Source organism: Convolutriloba macropyga, chromosome 15 (assembly GCF_964194025.1).
Source record: "Convolutriloba macropyga chromosome 15, txConMacr16.3, whole genome shotgun sequence".
Classification (NCBI taxonomy): Eukaryota; Metazoa; Xenacoelomorpha; order Acoela; family Convolutidae; genus Convolutriloba; species Convolutriloba macropyga.
Window position 1 is genome coordinate 8,661,786 of NC_134482.1, and position 26,297 is coordinate 8,688,082.

Consider the following 26,297-nt stretch of genomic DNA (forward strand, 5'->3'; position numbering starts at 1 on the left):
TTTCTTACCTCAGTAGCCTGGTAACCTCCTCTAGGGTTTGATAGTATGTTTCTACATAGTTGCCAGGGGCAATGGAATAGTTTTCAAAATTTTAATAGAAGGATTTTAACATAATTTTTTTCTAAAAGCAATTGCCTATCGATCTTTGAGCCAATGAGTTTTTAAGACTTGGAATTGGGTTACTGGATTCTCAAGATATTAATATCACGATTTTCAGCAACATTTCTTTAAAATTTGCAATTAATTTCAATTTTAAAAAAAATTACTGTCATTTTCTGAGTTAGTAGATCTTCAAGGGTCAATGAATTTTTTCAGATTTTTTTTTGCAGAAATGATCCAGGGCTGATATCAGAGACAGAAATTGGTTTTGAACATATTTTTGAAATAGGTAAACTTTTACAGGGATCAAATTTTGACTGGGGTAAAACCTTCAAGAGTTTTAGCAATGAGTATGTATTTGTTTAGTTTGTTTGATTGCGTGTTTAATAGCCGCACAGCGATAGCTGAGGCTATTATTGGCCTTCTCTTGGTTTTTTTATTTCGTCGTCGCTATTTTTGTTACGACCAAATGACGTCACAACCACTCCAAATCTGCTTTTTGTTCGTGCAATTTCAACTGAAGTGCGTGTGTGACGTCATTTTTCGCTCTCAGTGGAGCTAGTTTTTTTGTTCATTCGCGTGATTAAATTTTTGGTCACACTTGACTTAACTCACTCTCTCAAAAATGACTTCCTCACTTTGAAGTTGACTTTTATTTACTTTAACTCAAAGAGATAAAGTCAAAGGGGTGTGTGTCACTCTAAATTATGGCTATTTGAGAGCAGCTAATAGAGGCAGCAAAAACTTATAGATTTTTAATCAAAATATAATATATCAGCCTTCAATGATGAGACGAATTTATTTAGTCTTTCTTTTTTACTGTTTTTTGAGACTGCAGATCTACGAAGCTATTGCGGCTATTTTCTGGCAATATGCCAGTTATGTTTCAATTTTTCGACATAATTTTGTTTGTGTTCTGGCTGGCATTGTTCAATTGATCTGGTGCTAAAATAGAATACTTCTAATTTTTCTTTCAATTCATTGGATTGTATTTCAAGACTTGTCCTGCTATGTTTTTTTTTAATTGGTCGTCTCCATCGATGCTTCTTACGACCTGACTTTTTGGAATTGATTTTTCAATTTTAGTGATTTCTACTGCTTTGCAGTTAAAAATATGTGTGCGTGGCGTCATTTGTTCTGCTTTTAGGTCAAATGCGTGACTTACCTCACTCAAAAAATGACTTCTGAACTGACTTAATGGACTCATTTACTACTTCAAGATCAGTAGTGTGCATCTATGTAGTGCCAAACGTATATGCCCTAATTCTTGAGTATAAGAGTCTTAACTTTTTGATATCGAATGTTAATTTTGAAAAAGCTCTATTAGGTCGTTTTCCTTATAGAGCTTGTGTCATAAAAATGACACTCTGAATCTAACCCAAAAAGTCTTTTGTCTATTAAAGGATTGGTGTCAATCTGTCTATCTTATTTGTTTAATTGTTTCAATTCCACGGAAGGCCACAAGCGGCTTTCGCGTCTTTTTTCCGGCAATCTTCCAGTTATGTTGATTTTTAAGGGCAGCTAATAGAAGCAGCAATAAGTACAGATTCTTTTTTCACTATCTTTTTGAGACTGTAGATCTACAAAGCTATTGCAGCTATTTTCTGACAATCTACCAGCTATGTTTGAGATTTTTTGTTTTTGTTTACAGCTTTCAAACAAAGTTTGTAACAAATATGTTAGTACTGTTGGTTTCGATTTTTAATGCCATTTTTTGTACAATCGCTTTCCTTCTGATGGTTATTTTTTCTCACCATTTGAGTTTTGTCCTCAACGATGCTTTAACTTAGCAAATTATTAACTTGTTTAGCAAATGTCTTAAATTTACTAGTTGTTCAAATCACACTGAAGCCGTGAAGACAAAATCATGGTTTGAGCGGGAGTTTAGCCCCTCAGCGCCTCATTTCAACCCTAACTCCGCGCACTTGAGCCATTTGGGCCCCCTATTTATGCACCCGCTTTGTTTATTCTGTCCCCCCTTCCTCCTCAGTAAAGCTTAAGCCACAGCTAGCTCCTACCAAAGTCAGCGGCTCGCCGTTAATTTTTTATTAGCCGCCGCCAGCCTCTCAAAGGCTATTATTTAGACGCTCTCCTTTTTGCAATTCAAAGAATTTGATTTGTATTGGGGCGCTGTCTTTTTTTTAAGATCTGTTCACGCTTTTTTCGGCGTTTTCACGTCAGTGAGAAGTCAAATTAGAGTGGTGATTTTGGTCAAACTGAAATAGTAAAGGGAGCGAAAAACCGAGTAGGTTTGAGGCGTAAATTTTTTCAAGAAACCTTTAAAGTAGAGTGAGAAATTGGTGTTTGAACAATTTGGCGGTGTTTGAGATCGATTTTTTCAGGTGAGTCAATTTGACTTCTGTTTTAAGAGTTTTTCTCCTTCAGTGCTTTCAAGGCGGTACTTATGTGTTCTAATTGTGCCTATTTGCCTTTGCTTGAATTGATTAAGGGGCAGCTAAAACTTTTTATGACTTTGCCACTATTTGTTGTCATAAAATATTAGTGAATTTTTGATTTTTCCCCTTTCTTAAAATTATCTGTTGTCTTATCACTTTGTACCATCAATGACAAATCTGATTGGTTGCTAATGAGACATAAAATAACCTAATTTATGGCTCAATTAATTAGCTACTTTTTTTCATGACAGTAGTGACTGTCACTTCACAAAATTTTAACTGAATTTTTCAGTTCTGCAAGTATTTATCGTACTTTTTGATGTCTTATTTTATCACGTTGGGGACAGGTCTCTGATGCTGCTAATAGGGGTCAGGTTAATCGATTTATTCGTTTTTGTTCAAAGCTTGTGCTTTCTATGACTTTGACACTAATTGTTTTCAATAAAATTATCAATTTTTTTGTTTTGTTTTTCTTCAATTTTGTCGTCTCAACTTTGTCTCATTATCGACAGGTCTCATTGGTTGCTAACAAGGCTTCAATCAATGTAAATCACTTCAGCTGATAGCTATTGCTTTTTGTGACTTATACGCTTATTCCTTTTAAGAATCTTTAATTTTTTTTAGTTTTGCTAGTATTTGTTGTACTTATTGCTGTCTTATCACTTAATCTCATTGATGACAGGTCTCAACGGTGGTCATTGAAGACTGAAATAATTGATGTAATTGTATCCTTCAGGAGCTATTGCGTTCTGTGGTTTTGTACGAAGTATTTTCAAAGTTTCAGTGATTTTTTTTGCAATTTTTGGTTGTTTTTGTCTGATTATTTAATATTATTAGTGAGAGGACTCATCGAACGTTAATGGCAGGTTGTTGATGAGAAATAGAGCAAAATAATTGGCAGTTTGAGTTCATAGCAGTTCTTTTTTGATATTGATCCTGTCCTTTCAAAAAAATAAAAAAAACGAATTTTTGGTCTTGTTTTTGTTGTTCTGGTGTTGTTTTTTTTTTGCTTAATCTTACTTGCCTTTTACAGCTCTCACTTGCCTTTTAAAGTGGAGTCGGTGACTTGTCCTGCTATGTTTTTTTAAATTGTTTATGATCTGTTCACACATTTTATGGTTTTTGAAGCCAAATTGGAGTAGTGGTTTTGGTCACGCCTAAACAGGAAGTGGAGCGAAAAAGCAAGTGGTTTTGCGGCATGAAAATTTTTCTGCTCTAAATTTTTGAGTAGAGTGAGGAAAAGGTGTTTGAGCAAAAATTCGGTTTATCGGTTGTGGTGTTTTGTTCGCATGCGGCAATTTTACTTTGATTTTTAATTGCTCTCAAACGAAGTTTACAGCAATTATATTAGTCCTGCCAGTCTTTTTTATGCGATTTTTTCGCTTGACCGATTTTTTGTCTGACGCTTCTGACTTTTTGTCATCAAAAACGGGATGAACAGTTTGCGCCCAACTGGCATTAAGTGCTCTTAGAGCCTTTCAGCTCTGTTTCAGCTCAAACTGTTTTGGAGCCTTATACTTATGGTGTGTTCTTAGAGGTAAAATCCCCCTCCGCTGTTGACCGCCCTTCTGTTGCCCCAACCCCTCCCTCACGCGCTGTTACCTTCCCCCCACTCCACTGTTGCCCCCCCCCATCAGCCCTCGGTCCCCCCGTTTTTAGCTGCTACCGCTCGCTAAAGCCTTAGGTGGTAGCTCGATTAGCCTTAGGTGTCAAGGAACCTCCTCTAGGTTTTAATAAAAGGTTACTGCACAATTTCTAGTGGCAATTGAATGGTTTCAAAATTTAAGCCCCACGATTTTTAGCTTGCTTTTTTTGACCAAATGTGCATGTTTTTTTGGGAAAACCTAAGGGAATTGATAATAAGTTACTGACAATTTTTTTGGCCATGGAATAGTTTCTCAACATTTTAATGTCTTCAATTTTTTTTATGAAACTTGCTTTTTCTCAAGTTTTTTGAAAATGTTCGTATTTTTTGAGGTTTTTTCAGCCTAATGAGTCAAGGAACCTCATCTAGGGTTTGAAAATAGGTTACTGTATAGTTTGTAGATGTAATGGAATGTCTTGCAAGATTTTAACACCACTAACTTTAGCATATTTTGACATTTTTTGCCAATTTTTTCAATTTCTTGACATTTATGTTCATTATTCAAGTTTTTTGAGCCTCAAGGGTCAGAAAACTTCCGTTAGGGTTTGATAAAAACTACTGGAAAATTTTTATTGGTCATGTATTATCAACTTTTTAATATCACAACTTTTAGCAATTTTTTTTAAATAAAACTTGCAATTTGACAAAAAGTTTTTTGAAATTTTTTGTCATTTTTTTTAGGTTTCTCTAACCTCAAGAGCCACGGAACTTCCTCTAGGGTTTGATTATATGTTACTGCATAGTTTATAGATGTAATTGAATGTTTTTCAAGATTTTAATTTCACGAATTTGAGCAGTTTTTAAAAGTTATTTGCATTTTTTTCATGTTTTTCCGGCTCCAGGGGCCCTGGGACCTCCTCCAAAGTTTGATGATAAGCCGCTGCATAGTTTGAGATAATGGAATGGTGATCACTTTTTATTACTCCAGTTTGAGTAATCTTTGGATAAAATGTAGAATTTCAAATTTTTGAAAATTTTTGTTCAATTTTATGGATCTTTGAGGCAATGAAACTTATATATGCTTGCAACAGGGATACTGGATGGTCTCGTGAGACAATGAAATGGTTCGTAAGATAATGATATCTTGAAATCTAGCAAGATGTTAAAATTTGCAGTTGTTTCCAAAATTTAACGAACTTTCTTTGCCAACGAAACTTTCTAAGTCTTTGAAGGGTTACTTGATGACAGAACTTTTGTGACAAAAGATGATTTTGAACTTTTTTACTGTTGAGTTAAAAACTTTTGTTATTAATTTTGGCTTTTTAGTTTTTTAATATGATTTACTTACTAAGAAGGCTAGAAAACTAGAAAGGGCAGAGTCGGATCCCATCATGGAAAATATTTCTCTTTCTCTCTCTCTCTCTCTCTCTCTCTCTCTCTCTCTCTGTTAGGATTTCTTTCCTTCTCTTTCTCGTTCACGTTTTATCTCTCTCTCTCACACTCTATTTCTCTCTCTCTCTCTTTGTTGATGCCGCACTTCAGATGCTTTTACGTGGCGTAATGTCATCATCTTTGATCCTCATTAATAGTGATTTATAGTAGAATGACTTAACAGGCCTTTTTAAGGAAATAATTGTTAACTGCTCTCAAAAGCAATTTGTTGCAAATATATTAATCCTGTATCGCTTTTATACAATTGTTCGCTTGGCCCATTTTTCGTCACCCATTTGACTTTCGTCTTCTGAAACAGGATAGAGGTAGCGCCCAGTTGTTTGCATTAAGTTCTCTTATAGCCGTTTAGCCCACTTGTCTTCAAGTTTGCGATTAACAGAAACTGTTTTGGGGACTTAAACTTATGGTGTGAAGGGTGGTTCTTAGAAATTGATCCCACACCCCCACCCACCGCCCGCACATCAGTCCTCCAATCCACTTTTGCACCCCCGCTGTGCTCACCTTACGCCCTTCAATTAATGTAAAGCTAGCCTCACTAAACCATGGCTAGCTACTGACGCAGCCAACCGCTCACCGGTTGTTTGAAAGCAATTGGCCCGACGTTAGTCGGTTATGTTTACTGTTTTTTCGATTTTTGTAATCAGATAATTTTTCTAACTGGTTTTCCTAATTCCGCATAGTTCATTCTAGGGTTAGTTTTTTGTTTTGTTTGAACCGAATTTCCATTTATGTTCACATGTGGCATTTTGACATTGATTTTCTCTTTTTTTGTTTTATCTGATTATTTAGAAATGGTTTTCCCAATTCACTCATAGTCAGCTCTAGGTCTAGTTTACTTCACTCACTGTTTCAACTGAATAGATTTTGAATTCTTCCACGTATTGAATTACGCAATGTGGTGAATATGGTCAATGTCAAAAGATCAAAATCAAAAGAGATGGTATAAACCGATAAAGCGCGGTCATCAGTCATAGTGCATTAGGTTATCAAGATTGATTAGGTTGATTAGAGTGTTTGCTAGCTGAGTGTTTGGTAGTAAGCTTTTTAGCTTTCAGTTTAGAAGCCCGAATTAAGTATAGTTTTAGAATGTAACTGAAACTGCCCGCCAAATTAGAACACGTTTTGACACTGAAAGAAAAGTAGAAAAAAATTTGGTTAATTTTTTCTGTTTCAATCCCGATGGCTTAACATACGGAGGCATAACGTATTGGGAGGCAGAAAGGTCCAGTTGACATTGACTTTTATCCATCGAGTTTCTTATAAATGCTAATAACAAGACGTTTTGTCTCAAATGGTGCCTAGATTCAATTATTTAAACATAATAAAAGCAGCTGTTGCTATTTTGAGAATTTCAAAATTCAAAAACAAAAAAATGTTGAATTTTGAAGTTTTGTCAACATTTTCTTCTCTGGCGTCAATATACAGCTAACGATAGACACTCTGACTACATTTTTCAGTAGCGGGAACGCGATCGGTGGGGCTACTATAGGTTTTCTCGTGGTTCCTTAATTTTGCCATCAAGATTTTGTTACGAACATATGACCGGCACGATCACTTCAAATAATATTTTAATTGCTGTGGAACTACGTTATATGATAATTGAAGCAATTATCATATAAACTTGTGTCTTTGGGGTGCAAAAAACACAAGTTTTCACTCAACCGTTTTTGGGCGTTTGTTCTGGAGCTTTTTTTTTTAACTTTTCAAGTGATTTTTTCACTCTTCACTTCTTTATTTTTGAGTAATTTCGGTTTCTCTCACTCCGAAATAGTTTGTTGCTAAAATAAAAGCAATTGTAAGGAGTATACCAGGACCTGATAGGCGAGTTGATAATGCTTTTATCAAGTTCTCAAGAGGTCGGCGAATAGAATCCCTCCCTGATCGGTTTTTTGCACCCAGAAAGACGAAATTGTCAGGCTCTGATGTTTTTTTCATTTATGCAATTTTGACTGAATTGTGTGCCTGATGTCATTTTTCGCTATTAATAGCGCATTTTTTTTGTTCATTTGCGAGATTAAGTTTTTGGTCATACCTGACTTTACTCTCAAAAATAATTTTTATTTTTCAGAATGTCTTATTAGTTTAATTCAAGGAGATAAGGTCAACTCAGTGTGTGTCGCTCTGATTGAAGGTTATATGAGAGCTGGTAATAGAAGGGGCAATTAATTATACAGATTAGCAAAACATAACGTCTCAGCAATAAAAAAACAAAATTCTGGTGTTTGGCCTGTTTTTATCTTTGTTACTTTGTCTCTTAGTGTCATTAATGAAAATGGTTTTTTTTTATAAGTGTTTTCATTATTCTCATGATTCACAGCTTAACGTGATTAAAAAGTAACTAGTTATACTAAAAGTTGACTGACTATCTGAACTTAACATGTGCTTTCTTTCTTTTTATTGTGGCTTTCATTCATTCTTCAATTTCAACAGTTTTTTCTAATATTAGCTATCATATTTTCTTGTACATTTTTTGGATGGTGATTCAAAAGTTGTTGTGCTATGTCTCGTGTCTGTCTTTGTTTGTTTTTGTGCAATTTTTGTGAGCGTGGCGTTATTTTTACTTTTTTTTCATATATTTAAATTTTTTGGTAACATGATTCAGTAAATAATGCTGGCTTACTTTTTTGAAGGTGGTGAGGTCAACTAGGAATATTTTACGATTAATTGTTCTTGAGTGAAGCTGGATGTATTCGTGTGTATCTTTTAAAAAAGATAAACTGGTAAAGCACACGGCAGTAGGTCTATGAGGTGGCCTGCTAGATTTTTATTAAATTCTCACTGTCCTTTAGGAGGCGGATATCATTGCGTGAAGAGCCACTCTTGTCAAATTTTCGGCGCAACCCCTCATCCTAGCTTTTATTGTTGCCCACTGGGGCCAGCCTCCCTAAGCTTAATCTAAATAAATTTTGTCTCTCATTAGTAACCGCCCTTATCTTTTCAGCCAGTTTTTTAAAGCGTGCCTATTTTTACAATTGAAAAATTTCGATTTGGATTGGTGCGCTTATTTGATTTGTTAACTTTTTTTTTACTTTTTTCCAATGCGAAATCAAATTAAAGTGGTGATTTTTAGTCACGCTGGAGTAGTGAAGGGAGCAAAAAAGCGAGTAGTTTTAAGCGTTATATTTTTCAAGCTGCTTTCAAAGTGGAGTGAGAAATCTTCGGGTTTTGAAAGCCGATGTTTCACGTGCGGAAACAGTTTGACTTCAGTTTTTGCTTTTTTCTGTTTTTTTAAGTAATCGTTTTAAAAAGCCATAGATTTGTTCTAATAATGCGTGGTTGTACTTCTTAATTTCATTCTTGGGCTTGAATGGTTTATAAGACTTAATGACCTGCTTTGATAAAATATTTTTTGTTTGAATTGTTTTGGGTGAGTTTTTGTTTTGTTTTCCCGTTTTTTAGTTATTTGTTCTTCTCCTTAGTCTGATTAATGAAAGGTTTATTTGGCTCGCTATTGAGGCGTAATCGAAGCATATTACTTGTTCACTTCATATCAAACGTTTTTACGAATTTGGCCCCACTTTTCAAAAATATCAGTTATTTTTTGTTCTGCGCTTTTTTCGTGTTTTTTTTTGTTGTGCTGTCACGTAGTCGTGTTGGTAATAGTTTTGCATGGCCCTCTGAAGAGGTGCTACAGAGGCTTTTTAATGGTTCCCTTTAAGCTTTTCACTATTATGTCTCAACTTCTTTTCGAAAAATGTCATCATTTTTAGGGTTTTTACCTTATTTGTTGATTTCGCTGCCTGACGTCGCGTTATTGTAAGGTCTACTGGCTCTCTATTGGGTCAAATTTAATTCCAGTCTCAGTTTTTAGTTCATGTTACACAGTTTTACTAACCTTGACACTATTTTTTGACACAGATAGTGTTTTGTTTTAGTTTTGCCTGCATGTTTTTGTTGTCTTACTACTTAGTCTCATTAATGACAGCCGTAATAGACGTTCAAAATAATACAATTGAAAACACATTAGTTCATGGTTTAAGCTGGTTGCTGTTAGTAGTACTTCCGTTGACCATTTTTTTCCAGAAATAGCAGTTATTTTCTTTGAATTTTTACCGTCCTTGTTAATGCTTCGTTTCTAGTCGCTTTGTCTCATTGTTGACAGATCTTTCTTCTAATAAGCAACATCAATTTTATTGGATGGTGTAAGCTCGTTTTCCTATTTCTCATTGTGTAAACTTTTATTTGATATCTTTTTAGTGATTTTTATCACTTCGTCCTTTTTTGAGAAAAAATAATCAAAAATCTTAATAAGTGAGCTCTTTATAATTTTTTTGTTTAACTTAGGCTTCATATTGGACTATTGAAGTTGTTCGAAAGTCAGGTTCTCCGTTGGTTTTAATTCTTTTATTTTTGATTTTGGGCTGTTCATGCTATGTTTTTCCTTTGTCAAACAATTGTTAGTTTCGCTTCATAGTGAACAGTTTAAAATTGATTTTGTATAATATTCATTTTTTTTTCTTTTCGAAATGAAATCAACATAAACTTAGTTTTTAGAACTTTTTTCTCACTTTAACTTTTCTGTTACTTGGACTTGGTTTTTATTGGACTTTGTTCTTAGAAGTCTTACTTACCACCTCTAACGCTTTTTGGAATTGATGTCAGCACCTGTATCCTCTCATTAATAAAGAGGAGTATGTGTAACTACAAAATGAAATCAAAATTTAACTCTTTAAAAATGTTTTTTTTTTGCCGGTCATTTTTTTTTGTTTTTCGAAATGAAATCAATTTTTTTCTCACTTGAACCTTTTTATTTGAACTTTTTTCTCACTTGAACTTTGGTATTGTTGAACTTTGTCCAAGTTAGCACCTCTAACGCTTATTGGAATTTATATTAGCCCCTTTATCCTCTCATCGAGAAACAGAAGTATGTGTAACTTCAAAATGAACTCAAAAGGGTTAGCATTTGAAAATTTTTTTGTGCAACAATCAAGTTTTCACATTTTTCGTTTTGATCCCAATCGTGGTTATGCCAATCAATGGCGGCTATTTTTCGGCAATGTGACGGGCATGTTCTCCATTTTGCGTGGGAGTAACATGAGATTAGTCTTTTTTTATCCGACCCGGTTATTTAATTTTTACTTATGACCATTTTTTGGACTAACAAGGAGTTACGAAAAGAACGTTCTCGACCGTTTTTATCTGTGGAAAGACCGTGCTTGACAGATATTGCGCATGAAATTAATTTTGCTCGAATTAAATTTGCCTTCGAATTTGGCTCGAACGAAAACTACTGTCCTCACTTTATTAGTGTTCTCGACTATTTAATTAGTCAATGCTTACTTAATCCGCCCCCCTCGCCTCCTGGAATTATTGTGTTTTCAAAAAGTCGAGCTCCAGACTGGGGTCAACAATGAGTCTTAGTCATTTTATCCATGTATCAACTTTAATATGTTGCTGTTCTTAAATATTGTTCTTTTTAGGTGTTTGTAAGTATCCAGAATTGGAAAGCTCTGCTATTGAGGCTTAAATTCAGAGAATCATCTTCACGCTTTTACTTTCAGCTCTCTTAATAAGAGGGAAATTAATTTTTTGTAGGGGCCTAGAATTTTTGATTCTGGACATCTATGTGATCTGTAAATTGCTTCTAACTGACCGTATTCTACAGGCGGTGAGGAGGGAATTTTGAGATCGATTTCTACTAATGTCAAAGATGGTAATCGATGAAATAGGGGAATTTTGAAGTTTTTTACCTTGAAAAAGTCATTGGCGACAAAATTAAAATTGGGCACTTCGTTTTTCATTCATTGTGAGTTGCTAGCTTTGCACTTTCCCAGTTCTCTTCCACTTAGAAAAGTTGAAATTAAACTATCGCTTAAAGGGTCAACTCATTATACTGAAATATCGAATGTGGGTTTTCTTTTATATTTACTAGCCCACACTCCGTACGAGGTCGCTCACGACAAAAAATTGGTCTGAGCAAAAGTGATTACGGCATAGTTCAACTTTTTTAGATCAGCTAAAAAAAATAAGACCCATGAGATTGCTCATAAATAACAAAAAATGGTCTGAGTAAAAGGAAGCACAGCACGTCGACTTGAACTTTTTTGAGCTAAATTGTAACAATAAACTTTAACAGGTTGACCACCTAGATTGCAGAAGATAAATTGTGCAATGGTGTGTTGTGTTTGTAGTCACACGGGATGGCAGCACACGCAGTGAACAACCCGTACACTGTGATACAACTGGGTCAGTTGAGTAGCAAGTGGAATGAGATGATGGGATTAGTGCCTCAGAGGGACAGGAATCTCCAGCAGGAACTCAGTCGACAAGAGAGTTAGTTAATTATTATTTGGTGATAATTTAGTTGATCACTCTACAAACCTCGGACTCAATATAACCTCTTTAAATATTTTTGAAATAATTGTTTCACACCAAAGTTGTGCAAAGAAATAATTCCCTAAAATTGCTGAATCCTCTCCCATTATGCCCCCCCCGCTGGTCCCCCACCATATATACAACAATGTGGGCTATACGTTTAAGCTGTGGGTCTATGATGGGAAAACTTCCTTTCTGTATAAATAGATTTGCTGCGATTTATTTGCTGTACATAAATGCTTTTGATCCACTCATTTTCAGACAACGAGCGACTGCGAATGCAGTTTGCGCAGAAGGCGAACGGAGCTGGTCCGTGGATTGAGAAGGCAATAGAGGCAGTGGCTGCCATCCACACCCAGATGACTGGCACTCTGGACTCACAGCTGGCCAAACTGAAGCAGCACCAGCACGCAGTCTACCAATACCAGCCCAATATTGATCAGATGGAGGCCATTAATCAGGTTTAGTGTATACTGAAAATAGCTAGTTGTCAAAATTGCAAGAAAATGAAATTTTCTCAGAAATCAAGGAAAAGAGTTGCCGTAGTGAGATGCATACCTTATTTCCTATGTTTGTTTCAGCAAATTCAGGAAAGCCGAGTCTATGACAACCCTCACACCCCTTACACAATGGAGGTGAGATTTTTGTTTTGTATTTAGTATAAAATATTCAGCTAAGTCAACAAATTAGCTCGTATTACTTTGCCGGTCATTTGTACCGAAAACTAACTCCACTCAAAAAAATGTATCGAATTTGATATTCGATATTGACTACAGTCATGAATTTGACTTGAAAACCATATTGCGAGCCTAACACGATGTAGATGACAATGATGTCCTACCCTTTAAAGTGGCATGCTATATTCCTGGTCTTCTAATGAGAAGCAGACAGTTTTTCAATAATGTTTTAAATTTTGAAGTCTTTCTATCTATAATGAAAAACTAGTTTGGTTGAGTTGTTTAGACAATTCGCATCAGTTGGGAGCAGTTGGTTACAAGTGTGACGAGGAGTGTGAATGAATTGGAGAACCAGATCCTGACCAGAGAGGCCAAGGGCATCACGGAGGCACAGCTCCAAGAGTTCAAGGCTTGCTTCAACCACTTTGACAAGGTACACACAGCCACTATACAAATGGCCGAAGTAATCAACCCTTGGTCAGAGATCCTAACGTCTGAAATTATGCATCTCGCCTAGTTCCGTAACTTAGTTTCTGATAGAACAACTCTAAATAAGAGCAATGCAAGCGCAAGCTTTGTATTGATTCTGAAAATTTAATCTGATGTGTTGTCAGACTAGATTTCTGTTTCAGAAGCGGTCGCTGCGGCTGCCACAGAAGGACTTCAAATCTTGCCTGCTCAGTCTAGGATATAACATTGCGGACGACTTCAGGGTAGGTTCATTTTTAATAGCCGCACAGCGATAGCTGGCGCTATTATTGGCCTTCTCTTGGTTTTTTAATAGCCGCCTCAGCTTCTCAGCCGGCTATTATAGCGCTACTATTTTTACAATTCAAAGAATTTGAATTGTATTGGGGCGCTGTCTTTTTTAAGATCTCCTCACACATTTTCATGATTTTTGAAGCCAAATTGGAGTAGTGATTTTGGTCACGCCGAAACAGGAAGTGGAGCGAAAAAGCGAGTGGTTTTGTGGCATGACATTTTTTCACTGTAATTCTAAAGTAGAGTGAGAAAACGGTGTTTGAACGAAAGTTCGCTTTCTCGCTGGTGGTTTTGTTGTTCACATGCGGCAACTTCACTCTGATTTTTACTGTTTTTTTAATTGCTCTCAAACGAAGTTTGTAGCAATTATTTTAGTCCTGTTGGTCTTTTTTTTATGCAATTTTTCGCTTGACCGATTTTTCGTCTGACGCTTTTGACTTTTCGTCCTCAAAAACGGGATAAACAGGTAGCGCCCAGCGGGCATTAAGTGCTCTTAGAGCCTTTCAGCTCTGTTTCAGCTCAAACTGTTTTGGAGACTTATACTTATACTTACGGTGTGAAGGGCGGTTCTGAGAGGTTGAGAACCCCCCCCCCCCCGTTGACCCCCATCCCCACCGCGCTGTTGCCCCTCCCCAACCCAGTGTTGCCCCCATCAGCCCCCAGTGCACCCCCCCCCCGTGGCTAGCTACTGACGAAGCCAACCGCTCGCCGGTCGTTTGAGAGCAATTCGCCCGACGTTAGTCGGTTATGTTTCGATTTTTTGAATTGGATTTTTTTTCTAAATGGTTTACACAATCCATTCATAGTTCATTCTAGGCCTAGTTTGAACCAAATTTCCATTTCTCGATTGTTGTTTTTTTGTTGACATGCGGCATTTTGACATTGATTTTCTATTTTTAATAGCCGCCCTCATCTTCTCAGCCGGCTATTATTGCGCTCGTATTTTTTTTTACTTCGTCAAACTTTTTTTCGCTTTACCATTTTGCCGCTTTTTCGACATTTTGCGTGAAATCTTTTTGACTTCTCTAGGCTAGTTTCTCTCTTCTCTCATTCTGCTAGAAGTGAATTTGAACATCAGTTGCTCAGCAAAGCAATTCAAAATGAACAGAGTCAGTATAAAAAATTGAAGTCAGAAATAGAAACGGGATAAACCCATAAAGCCCAATTTTAGATGCCCGCTATTTGAACGTCATTCCTATAAGTCTTAGTTAGTCAATGGCATTTATTTGATTTGTACTTCAGGATTTGTCCTGCTATGTTTTTTTTACTTCGTCGAATAAAAATTTTTGCTTTACATTAGTTCACAGCTTGTTCAACATTTTGCGTGAAATCTTTTTGACTTGTCGAGGCTAGTGTCACTCTTCTCTCATTCTGTTTAAAGTGTTTTTAGACAGCAGTTGCTCAGCAACTTAAATCAAAATGAACAGAGTCAGTATTAAAAAATGAAATCAGAAATGGAAACGGGATAAACCCATAAAGCCCAGTTTTTGATGCTTGTTACTCGAACTTGGTTCTTTGTTACCATCTCTAATTCTTATTGGTTTTGAGACTAGCCCTTCTGTCTTCTCAGTATGAAACACGAGTCTGTTCACCAACGAAATGACATCAAAATAATTCGCATTTGTAAATTGTTATTCTACAAAAATCATCTTTACCCATTTTTTCTTTCAATCCAAATCGTGGTTATGGAAGTTTGTAGCAATTATATTAGTCCTGTCCATCTTTTTTGCACTTTTTCGCTTGACCAATTTTTCGTTTGACGCATTTGACATTTCGTCCTCAAAAGCGGGATAAACAGGTAGCGCCCAGAGGGCATTAAATGCTCTTAGAGCCTTTCAGCTCACTAGTCTTCAAGTATGCGATCCACAGAATCTTTTGGAGACTTTTGTTTTATTGTGCGAAGGGTGGTTCTTAGAGATTGAACCCCCCGCAACTGTTGCCCCCCGCATTGTTTGAGAGCAATTCGCCCGACGTTAGTCGGTTATGTTTTATCTCGTCAAGTTTTTTTCTTACGACCATATGACGTCACAATCACTTCAAATCTGCTTTTTGTTCATTCGTTCATACAATTCCTACTGAGTTGCGTGCGTGTCGTCATTTTTCACTCTTAGTGGAGCGAATTTTTTTGTGATTAAGTTTTTGGTCACACTTGACTTACCTTACTCTCAAAATGACTTCCTCACTCGGAAATTGACTTTTTTTACTCTAAATCAAAAAGACAAAAAGATAAGGTCAAGGGAATGTGTGGAATTCTAATTGAAGGATATCTGAGACCACCTAATTTACACTGCAATAAGTTGCACTGCAACAGATTCATAATCTAAATAAAAAAGCTTAGCATTTGATAAAAGAAATTTATTTTTTCGTCTGTTTCTATCTTTTGAGCCTGTAGATCTACGAAGCTATTGTGGCTATTTTTGACAGTCTGCCAACCATGTTCATCATTGTTTCAGTTTTAGATTGAGTCCCTAGGTATAAGTCAGTGAGACTATAATTGCGCAGTGTTGTGTGTAGTGTAGTGTAGTAGCCATCGGAAGTTCGTAACATGGTATCCTTTGTAGACACAACTGAATTCATAGGATATCAGACTGACAAAAACGATAAGCTTCTGGTTCTATTGACCATAAATTTTAATTAGAAAATTTAAAAATAATTGGATTTGATGAAGAAAGCATTTGATTCACAGATAGTTTCATTTCACTGAGAAGACAAAGAGTACTTGTAAACAACACTGAGTCCGACGCATTTATATTAAATAGAGGGCTTCTCCAAGGAAAGGCGCCTGAACCGTTGTTTTTTAATTTGTACATAAATGACATGGGACAGCACCTTGAAAAATCATTTGAACTAGTCCAGTGTGCGGACGACAAATGTGACTTACATCAACAGAAAAGGAAAAAAGTAAAAAATATCTTTCATGTGCAAAGCCTGAACTTACAATTAAATAAATCGAATCAGAATTCATTATTTTTGGACGACAAAGAGAAGCAACGGAAGTAGTTCATTAGTTATAGGTAATGAGATCATCTAAAAGTCAAAGTTTGTCAAATAACTAGGTGTACGCCTGGATGAAAGCTTAGATTTCCAAGAAAAGAAGTAAAGCAAGAAGAAGTAAAGCTCCTTAAAAAGGCATGTGGGATAAAAACTATATTTGCATTTCGAAATTGCGTCCCGATTTCAGTAGCGGAAACAGTTCTGAAAGCGTTCGTATTGAGACATTTACGTTATTCTGAACTGTTAAAAGACTAACTTCTTTTTGGAAACTGAAAAATGCACTCCTACAATTATTCAGACAATCGCAAGAGAACACACTCCGTACCTGGAGTATAAAAGAGCGGTAAAGAACTGGGGAATGCTTTTAACTGCAAAATTACTTAAGACTCGAAAGCTAGTTAGTCAATAAATTGCAGCAAAGCCAAAAAAACGCGTCGGTTTTCAGTTGCGTTATATGCGTGACGTTATTGCTCCACTCCTTAAACCAATTTGTCTCTTTACTAAGGGTTTTGATTTGCCCTCTAAATAAGTATTTTCACTCCAAGTGAAGGTCATTGGGGGGACGTTAATTGATTTAAAGCTAGATTTATCATGCTATTATTTTTTTCGAGAGATGCTGTTAAAAAGATTTTTATCAAGTCAAAGTTTGTAGTTGTTAATTTGGTATTTGGGTCCTGTTGTTTTTTTCCAATTGCAGATAATTTATAATTGCTCTCAAACAAATTTTTTTAGCAATTATATTGGTTCTGTGGGCTTATTTTTTTTTGCTTGATCAATTTTTTTGTATGACTCTTTTAACTTCTCGTGCTCAAAGTTGGTATAACAGTTCAAACTCGGAGGGCATTAAGTGGCTGAGCAGCTCTTGGAGCCTTGCGCCTAACCAGTCTCTAAGAATATTGATCGTCGTGTTGTGAAGGGTGGTTCTTAATCTTAAAATTTTGAACCCTCCACTCCCCCTTCCAATCATCCGGTTCACCCTCTTCCTGTCGATTTGGACCCCCCTTTCTCAGCCCTCATAACCATAGCACCATCGATTGACCACCCCCTCCCACATGCTAGCATTCCTAAGCCCCAGCTGGCTACTACCGAAGGCAACCGCTAGCCAGTCGTTCAACAGCAATTGGCAGGAGGTTAGTGGGATATGTTTTTTGAATTGCTCTCAACGAAGTTTGTAGCAATTATATTAGTCCTGTCGGTCTCTTTTAATGCGATTTTTCGCTTGACCGATTGTTCGTCTGACGCTTTTGACTTTTCGTCCTCAAAAACGGGATAAACAGGTAGCGCCCAGTGGGCATTAAATGCTCTTAGAGCCTTTCAATTCTGTTTCAGCTCAAACTATTTTGGAGACTTATACTTATGGTGTGAAGGGCGGTTCTTTGAGGTTGAAGAGCACCCCCACTATTGTCCCACCCCCACCCCCACCGCGCTGTTGCCCCCCACCCCCACTGTTGCCCCCTCCCTCCCCAATAGCCCCCCCCCCCCCCCCCCCCCCGGTGCACCCCCCCCCCCCCACACGGTGGCTACTGACGAACAACCGATCGGTACAAACACGCAACTTTATTCTAATTTTCGCAATTTTGTTCAAGATTTTGGAAAATTTGTCATTTTTGAGTTCCTGCTGCCCTAGTTGTCAAGGAAACTCCCCTAGGCTTTTATAATAGGTTACTGAATAGTTTTTAGTGGTAGTGGAATGGTTTTAACAACACGAATTTTTTTGACAAACCGAGCAAATTTCAATTTTGACATTTTTTTTCATTATCCACCTCTTTCCAGACGCAAGGGCCAGAAAACGTCCTCAGGGGTTTGATAATAGGTTACTGAAAAATTTTTATTTGCCATGGAATCAATTTTTTATTATGAAAAATTTTAGCGATTTTTTTTTTATAAAACTCGCGTTTTTTCAAGTTTTTTGAAAATTTTTGTCGGTTTTTGGGGTTTTCCAGCCTCAAGTGCCAAGGAAACTCCTCTAGGGTTTGATTATAGGTTACTGTATAGCTTCTAGATGTAATGGAATGTTTTTCAAGATTTTATTATCAGCAATTTTTAAAAAAATATTTGCAATTGTTTCAAGATTTTTTGTTGAATATTTTGTAACTTTTCTATCTTTTTTCCGGCACCAGGGTCCTAGGGACCTCCTCCAAGTTTTGATATTAAGCTGTCGCATAGTTTCTAGAGTGAATGGACTGGTTATCAATGTTTTCATGACTCGAGCGTTAGCAATTTAATGATAAAATTAATTTTTTCAACTTTTCGGAAAATTATATTGTTCGTTTTTGGATCTTTATGAGCCAGTGAAACTATTTAAAGCTTGTATTAGGGATACTGGATAGTTTCTTGAGACAATGAAATGGTTTTGAAGATTTTAACATCTTGAATTTTCGCAATTTTTTAAATTTGCTATTGTCATCAAAATTTCGAGTTTTTGTCCTTTTCTGAGTTTAACGATCATTACTGGCCAACGAAGCTGTTGAAGTCTTGCAGATGGGTTACTTGACATAACTCCAGAAACAAAAAAACAGTTTTGAACTTTTTACTGCGAAATCTGGAAGCTTTTCTTTTAAATTTTGCAATATTTTGTAATTTTTTTTTTGAAATATCAGTTTTTATTTGATTTATTTACTAACAAGGCTAGAAAACTAAAAGTCGAATCAAGCTAAAGCTAGTCTCACTAAACCTTGGCTGACTACTGACGAAGCCAACCGCTCGCCTGTCGTTTGAGAGCAATCCGCCCAACGTTGGTCGGTTATGTTCAATTATTTGCGGCATTGTGGCAATACGTCTCTGGCAGTTGGCGTATTTTGAACGCTATCGGATTTTTGCATAAAATTCAGTAATGTTTAATACCTGCTGCATTGTGATAATTCCAAAATCAAGTTAATTTCACAGCTTTTTCTGTAAATAAAACTATCTAAATTAATTATTGTTTCTGTTTATCCTCTGCTATTTAGGGCAATGAGGAGATGAAGCGTATCCTGAAGATAGTGGATCCAAATGGACATGGATTTGTCACCTTCCAGGCCTTCCTGGACTTTATGACGAGAGAGACAGCACAAGTGGACACTGTTGAACAAGTCATCGAGTCATTCAGAGTACTCGCAAATGAAAAGGTCAGTCAAGCATAATTTATAATATTTCATTTGAGAACGTAAAGCTGTTTGTATATATTTGTCGTAAATCTATCAACGTGCGTACAAAGAGGTTTTGAATATGGAATAGTTGAATTCTAATGTTTTAAAATCTGTTTATAAACATGAAATTTGGGTATGTACATTTGGGGAAGGGAACGGGTATGGGACAACTTAAATTATATGCAGAAACAAGGTTCCTTTGCTAGATAAGTGTGCTAAAATTATACAGGGTATGTCCTATACATAGTATTTGTGATTTTGATCAACAGCCCACTTTATATTTGAGGGCTTTACATCGGTTCAATCGTTCAAAACATTTTTAATATCATATAATGCGTGATCTCGGCGACATCCGGATTTTGTTTCAGTCGTACATTTTGCCCGAGGAACTGAAACGAGACTTGCCCTCAGTGCAGGCCGACTACTGCATACAGAGAATGCCCGCATATGCCGGACGAGATGCACCTCCGGGCGCACTGGACTACGTCACCTTCACGTACACTTTGTTCTCCTCCAGATAAGAAAAAATATTCTGGCACAAGAGTGAAAAGAGGGACAAAAATTGAGGAGACGGGATTCATGAATATGCCTTGTGCCTTATGTTCTGAAGCCTTAATAGCTGACAGAAACAGCTGGAAAACATTTCACAAATTGCTCTTATAGACGACACAACTATAATAATTTAATTGTAAATTTCATTATAAAAACTGAGGGCGCTTATTTCGGTTTTTCGTCCGACCTTAAAATAAGGCCGAAGTCGTATTTTTACGATTGAATAATATTCCGATAAGAAATAATGAATAAAGGGTGACCTTTGAAAATTTATTTTGACCTACTGTCGAGATTGAGTTTATTCTACAATTTTTAAGATACTAGGGGGGGGGGGGGGGGGGGATTAAATGTTGCGTTTGATGCGAAAAGCAGAATTCAACTGGCTACTTGAAACACAGACGACGAGGAGCTGACCTCACATGCTGATATGAATACAACTCGCCCAATTTCAAACTTTTCACTCACATTTTGACCTTGTAAGTTTTATAGTTTTGCAAATTTTGATTGGCGAATTATAAGCTCAGCTTCAAAACCGTTTTGAGAAACTATTCGAAGCAGAATAACTTAGCTCTTGGATTCCTACATGATTAATGTATAATTTTGAAGCCGAAATTGTAATTCTGCTATCAAGAAAACAGTGCAATAGTAATTTTTATGAGGTTATTTGTCTGTCTGTCGCTTTTGAGTTAATTATCAAGCCGCTTTCACAATTCAAATAGATAGATTGATGAGTTAAATTGGTACTGCTCAATATAAATTTTATAATACAATTTTTAAAGCATCTAATCTGGCACTAATAATGAATTCAATAATTGTGAAATTTTTACACCGTGTTTTACTCCGTTTGCTAGTGCGAAGACGCCATGAACTTCAAAACATTTTAATTGAGCTTTTTAAATAGAATGCAAAGCGTAACAAAAATGGCTTGTTTAAAGATACAAGGTGGCAACACGTTACACAAAACAAAGCATTATAAAGACTTCGGTTTCTTTGTCCTTTAAAATTCTTAATGGAAAATTTTAAATCATGCTAATTTCCCGATTGTTACTTGTTTAAACCTTCAAATTTACTTTTCGTTTTTTATAGCTGCGAAGCTGTAAGCTGAGTGGAGCTATGTTGCGGTGCTCTTGGTTTTTTTTACAATTCAAAGAATTTTTACAATTGAAATAATTTGAATTGTATTGGGGCGCTGTCTTTTTTTAAAGATCTGTGCACACATTTTCATGATTTTTGAAGTCAAATTGGAGTTGTGATTTTGATCACGCCGAAACCGGAAGTAGAGCTAAAAAGCGAGTGGTTTTGCGGCGTGAATTTTTGTCGCTCTAATTTTAAAGCAGAGTGAGAAAACGGTGTTTGAACAAAAATTTGATTTCTCGCTAGTGGTTTTTTTGTTCACATGCGGCAATTTGACACCGATTTTTTTGTTTTTTTTTAAAAAACTTTTTATCTGATTTTTTTAGAAATGGGTTTCTCATTTCATTTAGTCCGTTATAAGTTGTTTTTTGTTTAGTCAATGAAAATTCTTTCAATTGTACGTCAGGACTTGTCCTGCTATGTTTTTTTTTAATCAATTTTATTGGAGTGATTTTTGAAGCGGGAAATGAAACGAGTGAAAAAATTTCGAGGGATTTTGGGGCTGAGCAAAAATTAAGAGCAGAGCGAAAAGAGAGTGGTTTTTGTTCATACCGCTGTTTTTGAGAGAGCGATAAATTGATGTGTGAAAAAATTTTCTGTAAGCGAGCGATTTTTTTTGTCACGTGCCGCTTTTAAAAGCAGTTTTTTGCAACTTTTGATGGTTATGAGATTTGATTATGATATTATATTAGTTTTGGGCTGGCTTTGATAGGAATTGAACGTTTCAAGTTGTTAATTCTGAGTTTAATGCTAATTTGGAGGGTTTTGATCAGTTTTGCTGATTTTTAAACGAAATATATTTTTTTGCCTGTTTTCTTTGTATTAATGCTTTATGTGGGATTTGAATGGAAGCTTGTTACTCATGGAATATTAAACTACCAATTGACTAAAGTTTTATTGGTGTAAATCATTCTTTTCTTCGGAAAACTGACAGAAAAATTGAGAAATTTTAACCAATTTTCTATTTTTTTGCAGTTTTTCTTTTTTCTTAGTCTTAGACAAGTTTCTTAGCCTATTATGACTTGTCCATTTCCTTGCGAGCTTTCCATTGCCCAAATTGGAAAGTAATTTTACTAGGCTTTATGTTTCCTTGTACTATTAAAAAAAATTATTAATTTATTTTTTCAATTTGTTTTTGAATGCCGTTTCTATTGTGGCGTTTGTGGAGTTTCAGGGTTCACAATAGTTATTCTAGTTGGGTAGTCAAAAGTATGGGCAATTTTCTCCTTCAAGTCGTTTCCGGAATTTTTCCGGCTATGTTTTAAGATCTGTTCACACATTTCATGAAGTCACATTTTGAAGTCAAATTGGAGTAGTGATTTTGGTCACGCCGAAACAGAAAGTGGAGCGAAAAAGCGAGTGGTTTTGTGGCGGAAAATTTTTCCACTCTAAATTTAAAGTAGAGTTAGAAAACGGTGTTTGAACAACAATTCGATTTCTCGCTAGTGGTTTTTTGTTCACATGCTATACTTGTCCTGCTATGTTTTTTTGTTTAGTCGTCTGACGCTCCTTTTTCGTTTTACATTTGTTCACACAGCAAAGCTGAAAAAGTCAATTTCTCTGAATTAGTTCTTCCTCTCACGAACGGAATTTGCCCGCGTGACGTCATTTCTCACTCGCTTTAGCAAAAGTTTTTAGGGTATTTGCGTGATTAGATTTTGATCATACGTGACTTACCTCACTCAATAAAATGACTTTTGCACTTAAAAACTTAAGTTTAAATTGAATTTGTTTAAGGTCAAAGAACTCATTTGCTCATTAAAAGTCCGTAATAAAAGGTTTCTGTGGAATGAATTTTAACAAGCTTTATTAATTTATCGCTGAATGTTTTTACCTAGTTTTTTGAGCGGCGTCGATTTTTGTTTTCAATTTAAATCTGTATCTGTTTCTATCTCGATTATATGGCACGCAAGTCTTCTTTCTCAGCTATTCCGGCAATCTGCCGGCTATGTTGATGATTTGTGTAACATTCCCGAGAAGCGATGACGTGCTCTATCCCTTGCGCATGGGATGACGTAGCTGACGTACGTATCGTAAGCTGTTTTTACCGTAACCACACCGTGTTTTCCTAGTGGAAAGTACACGGGCCATATCCTTCCTGGAGGCAGTTATAAAATCCAGAAAATGGCATTGACTGTTAGCGTTAATGGATCGCTGTCGCCTCAAGTCGACATCGTGAGCAGTGTTGGGAGGTGCTGCGTCTTGACAAATCGTTACCAGAAGAGATTCAACATCTTTGTGCATAACGCTGGATTTTGGCTGTCATTTTCCCGTGATGAAAGGACCTGTTGATCAAACAGGGGTTCGGCGTTAGTGGCATCTCATTGTCTGGGAGGAAATAATTGTGAGTACGGACTTCAAAGTGGCATCAATTTCAGCAGGGATTGTCTTGAGGAAATCTATATAATATTTTGGAGCCTAGAATGATAGTGGTTTCTTACCCTGAGTGTGAAATAAGGGAACCAATTGTTATGAATTATAGTCTGAAACAGCTAGAAAATGACATAGCGGTAAGAAACATTAAAAAAGATAGCACGACAAGGCCTCAACTTCAATTCAAAGAATTTTCATCAACGGAACAAAACACTAGACCTAGAATTGAGTAGGAATGTATCGGTGAAACCATTTAAGTAAAACAGCAAAAAATAAACAGTGAAAACACGAGACAATTTGGCACGCTCAAATAAAAAATCGATAAAAGCAAATATTTTCAAAAGATTTTCTCAATGTACTTTCAAATTAGATTGACAAATAAAATAGTAGAAAAAGACATCACTTCAGTCAAGTTTTCGTCTCTTTGAGACAATTTTCGCCTTCTTGGATGAGAGGCAAATCTATTGCATGTAACGCAATCCTAATTCTTTCGCTTCTCCAAGACAATAAAAAAGAACTGCTTTGGTCGAACGTCTGTGCTGCCTGACCCAGGGGTATCAATCACTTTCGTCAAACTTCGGTATCTGGAGCATTTCGAGGAGCAGCAACAATGATTTTATTGAGAACACTTTCTGTTTTTTGTTTTCGGCAGATTTACTTAGTCACTGGGGAGTTATTGGGATTAAGAAGCTTCAGTAGGGTTGTCTTACTAATGATAAGTTTTATTTGTCTCTGCAAACTAGCTGGATTAGACGGTGATATTTTTTCGAGATCTTCTTAAATCTGCCAGAAAGTAAGCGAAATGGCTCGTGCGAGTCTGTGCGCAGCACAGTATGTTCCAACATACATCTCAACGTCACAAAAAATATTAATTTTGGTCAGAGAAACTATTGGGAGAATCCGGAAGCAAATTATATGCATTGGAGAAAATTACTTGCACTGTTTGAACCAAAAAGTATGCCGTCTTTTTTCAACAGACAAAAACAAAAACGCTTGAACGCATTCTAGAAAGATAATTGTAGTACAATAGAAACAGATAAAACTTAACAAACGCGCACACACACAACTCAGACACACAAATACAAACGCCAACAACAAAAACTTTTTAAATTTGTTTTTCGGCAACTAATCCTTACTCAAAGTTCGTCACTGTTCAATTATACATCTTTTGGATTTTTCTATAGAACTCTGTGTCAACCTTTTGGGGCAATTGTTTCGTTAATTTTATTTTTGGCATAAACTTTTACATTGATTTTTGGAGGGTTTTTGGAAATTGTCATTTGTGATGTTTCATAAGCGTACAAAACAATTAGTTATAAAAAAATTTGCAGATGTGTTGCCAGCGAGATAAAAAACCTAAGTACGGTGTTGGCTAGATTTGTATGGTGTTGGCAAGTCGCAAATTGTAACAATTAAAAATCTTTAAAATTTTTCATGATCTATAGCTTCTGCACTCTGCCGCTATTTATGCTTAAAACTTACAAAAACAAATTCTCTAAGGCTAACTATCTTTTTCACGCACACATATACCACTTACATCACACGCACACACACACACACACACATACATACACCCCCCCACACACACAGACACACACACACACACACACACACACACACACACACACACACGCACGCAAAAACTCAAATACGAACCCCGTCACCAAAAACAATTTTTTGGCAAATAATGCTTGGACTTAACGAGGCAATTGTACATTGTTCTCAGTAATTTTCTTGTATAGGTCTTCATGTTCTTCGGAGTATTTTAAAAGTTTTTTGCTAATCTTTATGTAAACTGCAGAAAATTTCCATCTTTCAAAAAAACTCTTCCTTTATTGTATGAAGAGTTTCACAATCAATGAACTATTCATTTTTTTCATTTTCCAGAAAAGACCACAAACTCAAAAGGACTAATTCGAAGAGCACTTTCAAAAAACAGAGAAGTGAAAAACAATTTTCTTCTTACTTTCAAAAAAATCGAGCGTTTGTTTTTCAATCTGTCGATCCATACTCTCTCTAACTCCCAAAATTTGCTGTGTTTCATTGTGCTAGAGGAGGTTAGGTCAATCAATCTGCGCTGATAATATGCTGAATTAAAACAAAAATGACAAGAAAAAATTTCCATCTTTAATTTTCAATAATGAATTTGGTTGATTTGATGTTCCTGCCATGGTCTCCGTGGTTTTGAAAATACTGAAGTAGTCATTTTTTATGAAAAATGAAAAGTTGTTTATGAGAACAACTCTAGAATTTAGAAAAGAATACCTTTTCAACTTTTAGTGTTACAATTACAATTGGTTATAACAATAAATTATAACCAGCAGAAAGCATCGAGATAGGTAAAAGTTGTTTTAACAAAACGTTGAGAAAAAAGACGAAATATATATCAGAGCAACAAACTACTCATAGTTTTCGATTAGAACTGCTCTATTTCTCTTTTTCTTTGGACTGTCTTTTTAATTAGTTGTCTTAAAGAACTGAATTAGCCACTGCTGTTGTTTTGCATCAGTATGGTATTTAAGTTATTTTCTCATCTCAGTTTCATCAATGCTATGTACTAGTTACGCATTTAGACTGATTCGCATAACTTTGTCATAGAGATATGTTTGAGCTTTGTTCTCTTTTAATTATTTATCTTCTCGTTTCTGTAGCAAACTGCTCCTGGGGTAAGTTTACTCTACTTAACTTTAAAAAATTTTCAATTCAATTGCAAAGAAAAAGTCTGCAATTTTTCTTGGAATGAAACATTTTTGGGTCAAAATTTGGTCAAAAATCTCATTTGTCATGGTCTCCAATTAATCATGAAGAATACTTCAAACGAATGCTACAC

General features: G+C 36.0%; 1 protein-coding gene across 2 annotated transcripts in view; it reads left to right on the plus strand.

The window, feature by feature from the left end:
- Positions 1-20,190, plus strand: part of LOC142353964 (alpha-actinin-2-like) — a 71,542-nt gene extending 51,352 nt beyond the window's left edge. Inside the window, exons 14-20 of one of the 2 annotated variants that reach the window (XM_075406201.1) lie at positions 11,664-11,805; positions 12,109-12,308; positions 12,429-12,482; positions 12,811-12,957; positions 13,157-13,237; positions 19,229-19,387; positions 19,777-20,190. In XM_075406201.1, coding sequence (XP_075262316.1) covers positions 11,664-11,805; positions 12,109-12,308; positions 12,429-12,482; positions 12,811-12,957; positions 13,157-13,237; positions 19,229-19,387; positions 19,777-19,929 — 936 coding nt within the window. In that variant the 3' untranslated portion in view covers positions 19,930-20,190. The remainder of the gene's footprint in view (positions 1-11,663; positions 11,806-12,108; positions 12,309-12,428; positions 12,483-12,810; positions 12,958-13,156; positions 13,238-19,228; positions 19,388-19,776) is intronic. The other variant, XM_075406202.1, reaches the window with a different exon arrangement.
- The last annotated feature ends 6,107 nt before the right edge of the window (positions 20,191-26,297 follow it).